This window comes from Colletes latitarsis, chromosome 11 (genome assembly GCF_051014445.1).
Source record: "Colletes latitarsis isolate SP2378_abdomen chromosome 11, iyColLati1, whole genome shotgun sequence".
In the NCBI taxonomy this organism is placed as follows: domain Eukaryota; kingdom Metazoa; phylum Arthropoda; class Insecta; order Hymenoptera; family Colletidae; genus Colletes; species Colletes latitarsis.
Window position 1 is genome coordinate 15,584,352 of NC_135144.1, and position 13,640 is coordinate 15,597,991.

Sequence of the window (13,640 nt, forward strand, 5' to 3'; positions counted from 1 at the left end):
AAGCTTCAGGTTTAAATAAATAAAAATTAGAGCTGCATCTCAGCCGTTGGATGGCAAGTCTTTTTCGCTTTGGAGTTGGATTCGAATGCTCCACGCGAAGAGACAGTTGAGTGCCGGACGAATTTTTCATGCCCTTCCATTCCCGTAGATACGTTATTCTTATTTTTACATTTTCCTTTGTCGAAGGAGAAACCTTTATATTCCATACAATCCCATAAAAAGAAATCTCATTCCGTTAAACCTGATGTAACCAAAGTTAAAACGGGACATCGAGAAGATCTCTGTCGATCTTTATTAAAAAACACACCGAATGTTCTGCGTTAAGCGTAAGAAATCGTGGTAATCTTCCGTCGAATCGACTCGTGCGATATTTGAAACGAAAAAATTGCAAGTTTACCTTGAAAACACCTGCTCATTATACGCGCGCTCTCGTCTCGACGATGATCATAATTAATTCTGCAAATTAAACACTCCGAGTTGTCTCTGTCGCCGTGTATTTAAGCACCGTGTTAACTTATCGCTCTAACAATATCCTTCTTTATTTAGTTTTTACGTCACATCGACTACTAGGTCGTTAGCGACGATCATGGTGGTGTATATTTTATGCTACACGTCGATTTCCTTTAAATTCGGTCAATTTTATATTCATCGAGTTCGATAAAACTTTTCACTGTAGAGTTTTGATTTTAGAATGGCTAATCTTGTTCAATCAGAGCTTAACAATCTTAACAAGTCCTGAATGTGATATGAACGGAACTATATTGTAGTATAATCCAAGCGTTAAGAGGCTCACTCTTAAACATAATACTGTTTTAACGAAGATCTCCCTCCTATCAACCGTGTCTGTAATCTAGAAATTACTCGTAACGACAATGGATCTTCTTCCAGACATATTGCGAACAAATGTTTTACTTAATATTTTTTCTCTATTGCTTACGTTCGTTACTATTATATATTCTAGATTGTTAATAAATTATTATTATTATTACAATACTTGCTAGTGACGCATCCAGACGCGTGTAACGGCCACCTGCAAATTCCTGCGACATCGTAATTTACGAAGTACTTAACGTTAACCTCGATCACGAGCAAACAGCCAGATCGATCGATCGTCTTAAGCTTCCAATATATAGAACATTGTTGACTAACAAGGAGACATATTGAGGCATAATCTACCGATTTAACGAAACTTTTGTACGAAGAAGTTGTTACGAAAATATTCTTCGCCGAACTTTTTACCGGTAATGGTCCATATCGAAAGGAGGCAAACAACCTTCAAAGTTGGGATGAAGAACTTATTCGATCAATTTCTCGCTTAATTGTCTTTTTATTTAAAGGGATTTGCTTCGTAGAATTTTCATTACTTTTGCTTGACAAAAATACTGTGATATATGACGTGGGTTGACGAAGGGACACAATTCGATAGCAGAAGATAAATTGCTGTGCCAGACCGTCTGGCAGACACGGTGTATCAAATATACCGACGCGTTTACAGCCTCTCCATGCTGGTTTTTCTTTTTTTTTTTTTGCAAGAATACCAGGCACAAAAGCGGCTATCTACGGTTCTATCGTAACCCGTGGCTCCCGGCGAGTCTCGCACGTTTGCACACGCGATAGGTTAAACAGTGTCGCATGTCATAGTGAGAAGCGCGCCCTCCAGGATTTACTCTGCCCAGGATAAACTCCGCGGGGAAAATAATGTCTCTAAACGCGGCACAGTTTCCACGGGCCATCAGAAAGTCCGACGACGTCGCGCATTAATTAAAACGAAATCCTCGGGCCGCGCGGATGTTGGAATTCTGATTTGCTGGATATTCCAGTCTCGTCCCTTCAACGTCCGTCGGATGTCTGCATTTAAACGACCTTCTTCAACGACGTAAAGATTAGCTACGAGAGCGTTATTAGACTTTTGTAACCTTTGAGGAGGAAGCAATTCGTTAATCATGCTCAATTAGGAGTTTTGTGTGCTCCATAGCTTCCTATTGTCTTTTCGAACTAAATTAACCCATATCTGGATCTTCTTAATATTATCTTCAATTTTAGATTGCATATAGCTCGTATAAGCACAGTGTTTAAAACAATGAATAGTATTTTACACAAATATTATCCTCCATTTCAGTTTGCATTTTTGGAATAATACGTAGAAATTACATAAATCAGTTTCATCCGAGCGTCCGTAAACAGTATTCCTTTTGTTAAATTAAAAATAAATGTAATATCGTTAGAATCGGTCGTTCGAGCGACAGTGTAATAATTCGATGGAGGTAGACGATTTTTTGGAAGCTGTTACGGAAGGTCCGACGCGGTGTTTGCAGTTTCGAAAGGGCGTAGATCATTCTTCTCGCGGAACATCGGAAGTTTGCAACGTCGAGTGGAAACTAAACTTGGGCTAGCGAGCAACAGCGAAGCATAGTAAGTTCGGCGCGGTACCATGTCTGCGCCGGTTAAAATTCAATCGCTTAGTGTGCACGGATCGGCGAGAATCCGTCGAAAATGTACAGTTTCGCGCGGATATTAAATTCTCATTTTCGCGGAACGGGTTCGACCAACCGCGTCGAGTTTCCCTTTTCGAGATCTCATTTCGTTTCCCCGCGAACTTTGCCAATCTTTCTCGACTTCTTTCGCGGGAGCGATTTTTTTAGTGGTGCGAGGTCGCGAGCAGCTGTGCTCGAGTATTAATCAATCGTTCCACGGCTAACCGAGTTTCGCGAGTTTGTTTTAACTTACCCGTACTTATTCATACGTACCCAGCCCCTTTTCGCTAAAAATTTCGAGGAACCATTTATTTTCCTTCCGGCTACCTTGCTCGTTGCTCTACCGTTCGCGATCGTTACACGCAGGATCGAGAATTTATCGCAAATGATCTGTTAAACTCCCGGAATCCGCTAAACGTTTCATTTATCGAGACGAAACTTTAATATTATGTTTGGAAATACGACCATCATCGATTAAGAGAATTGAGAAAATAAATTACGACAGTTCCTTAAATCGGTAAAAATACATTAAATAAATTCCTTGGATTTATTTATTAACCCTCGGTTTCTCTTAACACGAAACGGATTAACCGCGTTGTGGGAGGGTTAGTAGTTTAATTAAAGGCGATTTAAAGAGTCCTAGACTAGCAGGTCCTTCTCCAGAATGCTCTTCAATTAGACTTTCCCAAGAACGACCGATTGCGTCAATGTTTCAGCGGCCGGAAGTAAGGTCGATTTATCGATTTTGTCGGCTAATATCGCGCAAAGCTGCCCGAGTTTCCTCGTTTGGCGAGTCATGCATATTTGCACGGTCTCTCGATCCGCGAGCAAAAATATAACGCGACTTATTGAGTGCTTCTCCCGATAGAAATTATCAGGTGTGCAATAACGATGTTCGTACGAATGCCAGGTCCACGAACAATTCCGTGAAGATCGCTCGATCTCAGCCTAAGAAATCGTCAAGTGTCTTAAACCTCGAATTATTCGATCTGTTTTCCCTTTTCTGACAATAAGACACTCTTAAGGCATGTCCAGATCTAAAACGAACACCAACGAACATGAACTATAACTTTTCTTTATTTTCGTTATAACAGGGTCCTTATCGAGTATCTTTATACTATATTCTTTTACTTTGAGACAAATTAAAAAAACAAGACAAACTTATGATACTTTCTAAATGCAAAGAAAAAGAAAGACACCCATGTTTTATTGTAATCGTAAATTACTATTTAGAAACTACGTTTGGATATCGATGTCAACAATTCTGCTACTGATTGGTTTATTGTTGTACGGCACTCGCTTTTTAAATGAACCTGTGTCCGAGAGACGTTCGTGTATTCTCTGAAACGTCCTCTTGCCTGGCAGATGCCTATTGAGGAAACGATTCGCGTACAGACGTATTGCTTCGACTGAACTACAATCAGCACATCCATAGATCAAACGCATGTCTCCCATTTCCTGGTTTCAATACTTATCCATTATGTCTTCTAACGTATAACTAATTAATGAATTATCGAGGGCAGATATGTATACAGTCTTACAGTTACAATTACTTACAATTACAAAGTTATAATTTTATTTCTGTAGATATCTTAACTCTCTACTCTTTTCATTCCTGAACTGCTTTCTCAACGCTGATTTATTATACCCATATTCCAGCAGACCGTAAAATGTTTTTCGCTTTCTCTATGACGAGGCGATTATATTAGCGGATAAACGCTTCTAAATGAATTTTTACACCGATCTTGACAGTAGTCAATACATTCCACGTCAAGCTGGACTCAATGCAGGACCAGCTGATGTCGAGATGTCGAGTACAGCTCGACTTAGGGCCGCAAAGGGTTAAGAGGTTATGAAGAAAAATTCCTGGTTGGCGGTAAAATCCAATGAAAAATTAGGGAAAGCAGTAGGTTGGAATTGTAGGACTCCAGGGAGCAGTTTGCTTAACGTCATGTTTTACCTCTTGGCTGTTGCATTAGACAGACTTAACTTATCTCCTATTAGAGTACATCCTGCAGAATAAAGTCATTTGGGGTTCAAGAAAAGAGAAATACTCGAAACAGGATTGAAATTGCGCGATTAATAAAAGTAAAAGTGGTGTACACCACTTTGAGTCGAGGAAGACATCGACCCTAACCGCCGTGTTGCGGCTATGGTTGGATCGAAATCAATTTGCCGCTCAAGGCCACCGACAAGTTATTCCCACTATACTGTTTGGCCTATGCTAACCAATTCTGTGCATCGAGCAATCTACGGTTAAGCATAACACGCTTTCTTACGAAATAGTGGAAACAAGTCGTTTTAAATTAAATGGTATAGCGTTCGAACCAATTATTTTATTTGATTTTCCTTATTAAGAAAACAAATATGTTACCCTATTTGAAAAATCGAAAGTGACCTTGATTTCGTCATGAAAACGACCTATTTTTGAAATTTGTATTGTTGTCATCCGTTGTCCGCTCGATATTAATAACTTTCTTACCAGATTAAAAATGTTGCCTCGCGTTACAGAGCCCTATATAATTACCAGAAATCCCTTCGTGTTTCCTTGGAAGGGACATCCGAGTTAGCTAGATTTACGGGTATCCCCTCGGAGAGAAGAACCGAGTGCAAAGGGTTAATTGCCCCCCTCGATGATCGAACGAGAGTCGATGTCTGGACGGTGCAAATCGTCAACTTCGGGGAAGGAAGGATCCCAAGGAGAAAGCGTGACTCGTTAATGTCCTTATTCGAGTCGTGCACCGTGATTACGTCGGTCCGTCGATATTCTTGCATGACCTAATTTCCGTCTTCCACCCCTCTGTTCCAGCCCACCGCCTGTTCCCTCCCACCGCCCGAGGAGACAACAGCGGGTTATACTTATTGCACAAATAATTATCCCCGGCTATGCGTGTCCCTTTGTTGATTTTCCAGCTTCGTCGAACCGGCTTTTATTAGCGGCGTACATGCACCTACACTTAGGCGCGTACGCGTAGCGGAGTTAACTTTAGGGAAACATCCCCTCTCTTGCCTACCTTCTTCCTCCCTCCTTTCCTCTGGCCCCTCGGAGATTTACCCTGAAGCTTTTCAATACACCTGCCGACGGCTATTGTTAATGCGACACAGCCAGGAGAGAGATTATTGTCCTGACAGGCAGGCCGTTCCATTTCCTTCCATCAATCTTCCTCTTCGGGTTACTAGCGCGATGACGCCCGGCGACGCCGAGGCCGATTCATATTTTGCAACGGCTCGACGACGACGACAACGGGCACAATGCGAAATTTAGAACGAGCGCGAACGTGGTAATCAATGAGGTAAGCCGGGATCCGCGTACCTCATTGGTTATTCCGCAACAAGACGCGCATGACAGTTCCTCTTTATTTCTCTCTTTCGCACTCGTGCGCGCGCGCATGCTCTTCCTCGTTGTCTCTTCCTTCGCCTGCACCCCCCCTCGCGTCTCTCTTTTTCCCTTTCAGACCGTTTTTCACCCCCCCTTCCTCCTCCGACCTTCGCGACAAAAGTGTATTATTGCGCCACAACGAAAGGGGATAATGTACCCCGGTTGCGCTCTGTTATTTCCCCATTAATCCTGCTCTTCCAGCGGACCGTCGCGGCCGCGAATTTTATTTCGGCTGTTAATCAATTAAGACTCGCTAAGTTTGGGAAGGGGACAGCCCGAAGAGGATCGCGGGATCTTTGCGCAACGATCTATCGTGCAAATTTTTGTCAAGAGCAGGGAATTTCGACCGAGAACTTTTAATTAATAATTTTGAATAACTTAAACAGACTCCGGGGCTGCTCGCTTTTTATCGGACTCATTGCCGTGGGATTTTTAATTCCGGGTGAAAGCCGCACCGCGTTTGTTAGCCTCTCCACGGAAACGGTATTAATTAATGGAATGGCGATCCACTTTAAAAACTACTCGAGATCCGTTCCATGGTACCGTAATATGGACGATTAAACAAATTATGAATTCTATTTAGATATATTATTAATATATTCGTAGACATCTCGACGTCGATTATTAACTTCTGAAACAACTTTCTTTATACGGATGAAACGAAGCTATCGTCATCGATGCACTAACTCGTGATCTCGAGATTTCATGATTAATCAGTGCATACCATAGAAAAGAATATCGAAAGACAGTGCAATTATCGCGTATCGTTTGAAGAAAGTAAATAGGAAATAAAAAATATTGATTAGTTTGTTTTATTTTTTTGCACGATTAAAAGCTCCTCGAGTGTGTGTGCACTGCGATAAGATACGACCGTTTCGAAATCAGATCCGATGATTAACGTAATCCGTGCGTGCCAACGCTGCACTTGCGTGCATTCGTATGGTGCACGAATTCACCGTCAGGGGACGATAGCGGCGATTTTAACAGGCGCTTTAAATTTCACGCGACGCGTCTTTGTAAACACGCGTCCTTTTCTGTCGGCGGGGACAGCTACTCGGAGCGTTTCTTTGAACCTATTTTCGACTGTTTGCTGTCTCGTTTCCTGTCGGTTGTCTCTCTCATTCGCGAGTGGTCGTGCGTCCTTAAAGGAACAAACCACTTTTAGAGTGTCATACGGAGCTGGTATTTCACTTGGAGAAAATGAAGTGTTCGGTTGTCAGTCAGGCTTAATTCGATTGTAATGGGTTTTGTACGAAGCTCGGTGCGTACATCGTCCGATGCATAATCGTGTTAGATTGTTCTACAAACAATATTGTCCAAAAACGTTTTCGTTCGTATTCGAAAATGTAATTCTTATTTTCGCGCGGTGCATAAATGTCATTTTCACATTTTTTAAAATGTACTTATTGGGGATGAATGGACAGGTGCAGCCCTCCAGGGAGAGGTTAGGTAAGTATCAGATTTAACAGTAAATTGATCGTGCACGAGAGTTCTTGGAGAATTCATTTTTCACTTTCTCTTTTTTTTTTAACTTCACTGTTTATAGACGCGTGGAACGATGACTCGTTTCTGTTAGTCATACCGACCTCGCTACTGATCTTCGAATTATCGTTTAACGGCGATACTTAATCCTTTGTTTGATTTACAAATGCTAGGAGAAGAGGCTTTTTTCGTTTAATAGGACGTACATTTAGAAGCTTTGAATACAGCCAGTATATTAACGCATCAAAGATTACTTTGATTCTTAGGGGGTTTTAGTAACAGTACAATAGGATTGTTCTCTGGAATGATTGCTACAGACCGTGTCCCAAACATACAGCTGGCTGCCACAAACAATGAGTTATCCGTGGATGATTCCAATGTTGCAACAGAGGTTGACAGCAAAGTGAAAACAAAATTATTGTCTATGTGGAATAACGTCAAATATGGTTAGTGGTAATGGAAAATTTATAGCTCCTTTCTATTGCAAGAATCATTATTTAGATTTAATTTGCTCAAAGGCTGGATCATTAAGATGGCAAAACCAAATTTCTCAAAAGAATCTCCAGTATGCTTGCTTGGCAAAATTTATCGTAAGAAGCCAGAAGAATTTTTAGAAAAGGCTTCAGAAGCAGAGAAAGCAATAGACACGGGAAGCGAGATATCTCTGGCTATGGATGCCATCAGTTTTGAAGATGGTATAGAGGAATTTAAAAAAGACTTTACGTCCCGTCTATGGTTGACATACAGGAGAGAGTTTCCTATTTTAAATGGATCTACATTCAGCACAGACTGTGGTTGGGGTTGTATGCTACGCAGTGGCCAAATGATGTTGGCACAAGCGCTGGTCTGCCATTTTCTCGGGCGAGGCACTTATTTTCTTTCTAAAATTTAGCAATAAGTACACAATATGTTCATTCACAATTACTATAGTATCTATGATTTATCTATAGCTTTGTAGTCATTATTACGTATATATAGTGTATTCTTTATTTATGATACAATATTTTTTTTGTACAGAATGGCGGTGGCATCCAGATCAACTGATACAAACAGAACAACAAAAATTAGACGAATTTAATCACAGACAAATTATAAAATCGTTTGGAGACTTACCTGAACGCATATCACCGTTTTCCATACATGCGCTCGTATCCCTGGGTGCACTGTCGGGAAAACGTGCAGGAGATTGGTATGGACCCTCCTCTGTTGCTCACCTCTTATGCCAAGCAGTAGAACATGCAGCAAAACATCATTCAGTATTCAGTAACTTGGCTGTTTATGTTGCTCAAGATTGTGCAGGTAAAAGTCAAATTATTTATATTTTAACGGAATAATGTTATTAAATAAGTATATAATTATATATTTGTGGTTTTGGTCTATACTATTTTCTTACAGTTTATCTGCAAGATGTAGAAAATGTGTGTCAAATGCCTGATGGCAAATGGAAATCTCTAATACTTTTTGTACCTTTAAGACTTGGTGCTGACAAGTTAAATCCAGTCTATACGTCTTGTTTAACACACTTATTAACGTTAGATACCTGTATTGGAGTTATTGGCGGTCGACCTAGACATTCGCTTTATTTCATTGGTTTCCAGGAAGATAAATTAATTAATCTAGATCCGCACTATTGCCAGGAAACGGTCGACGTATCAAAAGACAATTTTCCTTTGACGAGTTTTCATTGTACCTCGCCGAGGAAAATGTTGATATCGAAAATGGATCCTAGTTGTTGCGTAGGATTTTATTTTCATAATAAAATACATTTCACAAATTTCATGGAGATTGCTCCCTCCGTACGTATAACGGTTTCTCATAATGATAATTCGGTCGTGCTGCAAACAGATTAGAAGTTTACCGAGTGCGTTCTTGATATTCCAGTATTTGGTGCCAGAAGATGAAAAAGTCGACTATCCGATGTTTTTATTCTGCGAAGGCAGCGGAAAAGATCTCCACCAAAAATTCGACATTGCAGAAAACATAATTCCTACTACTACCTCTTTTACAGGTAACGAGACATACGATGATGATCTTGACGAGTGCGAAGAATTTGAACTGCTTCAGTGAAATGTTTGTCACTGACAGTTCAATATTTCTTAAGTATTTAAAGACACTCATTGATAGTTCTTGGGGAAGAATGATAATAATACATTAATCAGAATTCTCCGTTCATTCGTCCACATATGTACAAGGAAAAAAAACCAATCGACAACTTTAGTAGATGCAGAACTTCGCGTAATATTAGATAGTTGAATATTACTTGATAAAATGAATTTGTGCAGCAAAATGAATTTTAAGATCTTAACGTGTCCTTTGAACGTCACGGATTAGCGCATCAAATATTTTCCATTCGTGATAAAAGCAAAGTATATAGACTTTAAAAACGTTATCATCAATACATAATTCTGTGAACATAAATTAATACTGCTTTTGTACTTAGATATGTTATTGCACAATTCTTTTTTCCCTTTGTTTCTTGATCTCAAAAATGATTGCCTTTAATGATCATTAGAAATTAATTTAGCATACGATTTACAAATCATTTCAAGAAGATATTTATTTGACGCGTGTTCAATAATGTTCGCATCAAGACTTACGTAGATCGTAAGTTGACGATTTTGCTATGAAGAGTAATTTTTATAAACATTTCTCGATTCCTCAAGGGGATGTTCCTGACATAACTTATTTTGTAACGGAGCAACATAAGATTACTTACAACATGCGACATGACCAATTTTCATTTCGTCGTTAGATCGAACGTATGCGCGTTTCGTATATCGAACCATACCTACCTTTAATAACATCTAAGCCTGAATTAATTTAATAACGAAATCTTAAGTTATTTATTTATTTAATCTATTAATTCTTGCCTTTGACGACTATATTGAACTTATAATAAGTTCTTGCGCATTATCGCGCTTTATCACTGCGCACGACATAACGTTTTATGTTATGAAAGAGAAAAATATGCTATTAACAAAACGTACGCAATATTAAGTTACTGGTGTTACTTAATTTTTGAGAGAAAAAAATGTGAGCATGATATATAGTGTATATTATACTCATATTGTTAAAGGTCTGTACACAATTAAAAATTGTTAAAATTCTTATATCGGTACAGTTAAAAATAAACATGGAAAGACATATAAGAATTATCTTTTAATGTTTATTTCCTTTTTATAATCGTGGATGCGTGTAATTTTCTCTATAACAATATAAACAGAATACATACATACCGAATCTTAGTACACTTGCACTATGTAAGTTCAAGTAATGTTTCTTGCCATATAAAAATCGGCTTTTAACATCATTGATCCCTATACTATATACAACACTCATCCTATATATGATTTCTATAAAAAGTTGATGAATTAAATTCATCATTAACGTATACTATAAATCGATGTATTTACGACGAATGGTTTTGTTGTGGATTATTGCCCAATTATTTGTTTTCGTACGATTACAAAATAATAATCCCAGTGAATCTAATACGACAATATTGTTATAAGGAGTGTATCTAAATAAAAAAAGTTAAGATACAGAATCATATACGATGAAAGGAGTGTTCATAAAGCAAGTCAAAATTGTACATACAGGCTGAAAAACTTTGTACTGTATCGATAAGAAATGTTCAAATTATTTTGCAATTATTACAGATATATAAAAATTACAGAAAAATATATTGTAAACCTCTCCCATATTTTGTAATATATTTATCTAGATATGTGCGTATGCAAAACAGTTCTGCTAAAGTCTTATTGGAAGCATGTAAATTGTTATCAGCTATTCGAATCACTAATTGTTTTACCATTTGTTATTTTTTTTAAAACAATTGTGTTCTAGTACTTATAATTAGGACATGAATTCTGTGATGGCATTTTTAACATGTGGCCACATCTCATCAGTAGTGTTACCTTGGAAACTTTTTAATATCCCAATACCTTCATAGAACTTTAAAATGGGTGTATTTTCCTTCGAGTATCTTTCTAATCTCTCCTTTACAATGTCCACCTTGTCATCATCTCTTTTACATAGAGGTTCACCAGTTACATCATCCTTACCCTATTTTAAAATCAAAATCAATTAGTTCTTTAATAGTTACAATTTTCGTCTTACTGATAATATAGAAATATGATTAAGAAAGAAAGAGAATTTTAATTAGACTTTACTTATTTCCAATTTCTCAAAATTATTCTAAATAGATTAACATTAAATTTTTACTTCCTTCTGTTCAACTTACCGGCACTTTCGGACTGTTGAACCCAATGTTGTAAACCCTTCCACTGGGCAAATGAACCCACCTGTTTTCCACGCGATTTAAAATCACCGAAATAGGCACGTCAAGGTAGAGGACAAGATTCGCCGGAGAAGTTTTTTGTAGTTTTTCCGCTTGCAGTAACGTTCTCGGAAAGCCTGTACCAATGCCAACTATTTATTCAAATTTAGTTGCTAGCGCGTCGTTGTTGCATGTTCACGGTCAAAACAAGATGTTGAAATTACAATTTTAACTCGGCACTTACCATCCAGTAACCAATTTTTGTCTCCTATTAACTCGAGTTCTTTTTTTATCATCGAGATCATTACATCGTCGGGAACGAATTTACCAGACAACACGTAACTCGAGACCACTTTACCCAATTCTGTACATTATTAAAAAATGTCTTCGATTATTGTTCCATTTCCATCATAATTCTTTACTGGTTAATATTACGCCCGAATTTTAAAATGAACAATACGAGTTATACTTAAGAAGCTTGTAAAAACCGATATAGGAATGACATCTGTGTTTTAAGTATAAATAGTATCGAAATTAGGTTGTGTAATTAAGCAAAGTTCCTTAATGAATAAAATCTGATGTTGATTGTATTGCATTGTTTATGAATAGGGTCGATGACGAAATAAATTGATAAGGACATCCTTCAAAATATAATAATATCAGAAACGAAGGTAGGGGGACAATCTAATCACGTCCGATTAACCATCTCCGCGATAGAGAGGCTTTTTAACGGTATATTTTAATTTGATGCATATTAAATGAAACTCCATGAATTTTGCATCGCTTATCTTATTTAACTTTACAACGGTATATGCAGATTTTAATGTTGAAAATAATTCATTACCGCGGTAGATTTCCTTTACAAAAATTGTTAAAATTGCTGGGCTAATACAGATACTTAAAACATATTGTATATTAATTGAAACGATTTCGACATTCGTCATACGCATATAATTAAATTAAAGCAACACAAGTGTATTTATTTTTATGCATCAAATTGATTTTCCACGTGTATGTATATCGTTAACATTTGTAGCTTGAAACGATATGAAAACTGAAAGAAATTGATACGATTAACGTACGATATTTGTTTTATTTCTCGCAATTAAATTTTGAAACATGTATAAACAAAGATATAATCATAACCGAATTAATTTTATACCTCGCGATTAAATTTTTATCGTGAATCTGGATATAACACGTATAAGCAGAGTCATAACCTGACTAAAGAATATCGAGAAATCGAGCTTTCAGTTGTGATTCGTGGAGTAATATTTCCCAAAGTGAATATTCAAGCTCGAAACTGTACATTTAAAATCCTGAAAATGTTTTTCATGATATCAGTTTTGAAAACAATGGTACTCGGTAGTAGTATTGTGAGAGGTCAGTTAGAGCAATGTTAATCCCGCGTATTCCTTAAGACGGTTTACGGAAAATAAACGATTGAAGATTTTTACACGTACCGGTTTTATTTGTCATATGAAGTCGTAATTTGTCACCGCTAGATATGTGAGCCACCTTAAAGTGTTCAACAATTCGAGCTGACATAGTGCCCTTGCCAGATGCGGGGGCACCCAATATCACGGCCCTGAAGGCCGCAGCCTTGGAGCACCACGTGGATAGTGCTACCATTAAATCGTCACTTTGAAAAAAAATCGAAACAGGAGTTAAAAATACGTTAGATGTTAAACTCTCTTTCCTTTCGTTACTTTTCTCTTCAACGAGCACCGATTGCACGAGAATGCTACAGGAACTATCTGTGCAGAGAGAAAATATATCGGCCGATCTAGTGGTTGACCTGTGAACCGCGATTGCACGACCAGTTATCGAGACGCCTACCAAACGATCGACCAATGAATGAAAGGATCTAGTTTTTTATGTCTATCATATTGGTTGACTTGGAATAAGTTTTGAGATCGAACGTATGCATATATCATGTGATGTAAACTATCAGTAATATTTCGTAATTTTATGAATCAACGGCAAGCGCTGCTGCTTGAAACATTATACTTGGGACGGATACGAT

General features: G+C 38.0%; 2 protein-coding genes across 8 annotated transcripts in view; one reads left to right on the forward strand and one right to left on the reverse strand.

The window, feature by feature from the left end:
• The window catches only part of Atg4b (Autophagy-related 4b), a 47,549-nt gene extending 37,164 nt beyond the window's left edge, over positions 1-10,385 (forward strand). For 3 of the 6 annotated variants that reach the window (XM_076778669.1, XM_076778673.1, XM_076778671.1), the window contains exons 3-7: positions 7,602-7,781; positions 7,854-8,201; positions 8,353-8,634; positions 8,731-9,131; positions 9,217-10,385. In XM_076778669.1, coding sequence (XP_076634784.1) covers positions 7,602-7,781; positions 7,854-8,201; positions 8,353-8,634; positions 8,731-9,131; positions 9,217-9,402 — 1,397 coding nt within the window. In that variant the 3' untranslated portion in view covers positions 9,403-10,385. Of the gene's footprint in view, positions 1-3,619; positions 7,303-7,399; positions 7,782-7,853; positions 8,202-8,352; positions 8,635-8,730; positions 9,132-9,216 lie in introns of those variants that run through there. The other 3 variants (XM_076778670.1, XM_076778672.1, XM_076778674.1) reach the window with 3 other exon arrangements.
• Positions 9,042-13,451, reverse strand: Ak3 (Adenylate kinase 3). Of its 2 annotated transcripts, XM_076778685.1 has the most exons (5): positions 13,078-13,451; positions 11,859-11,978; positions 11,579-11,751; positions 11,253-11,400; positions 9,042-9,170 (listed from the first exon to the last, which is right to left on the reverse strand). In XM_076778685.1, exons 1-5 carry the CDS (start codon positions 13,244-13,246, stop codon positions 9,112-9,114), a joined length of 669 nt encoding a protein of 222 aa, XP_076634800.1. In that variant the 5' UTR covers positions 13,247-13,451; the 3' UTR covers positions 9,042-9,111. The 2 variants fall into 2 exon arrangements, with proteins under 2 accessions (XP_076634800.1, XP_076634799.1); XM_076778684.1 differs by lacking the exon at positions 9,042-9,170 and having other exon boundaries at positions 10,482-11,400; positions 13,078-13,447.
• Between the last annotated feature and the right edge of the window lie 189 nt (positions 13,452-13,640).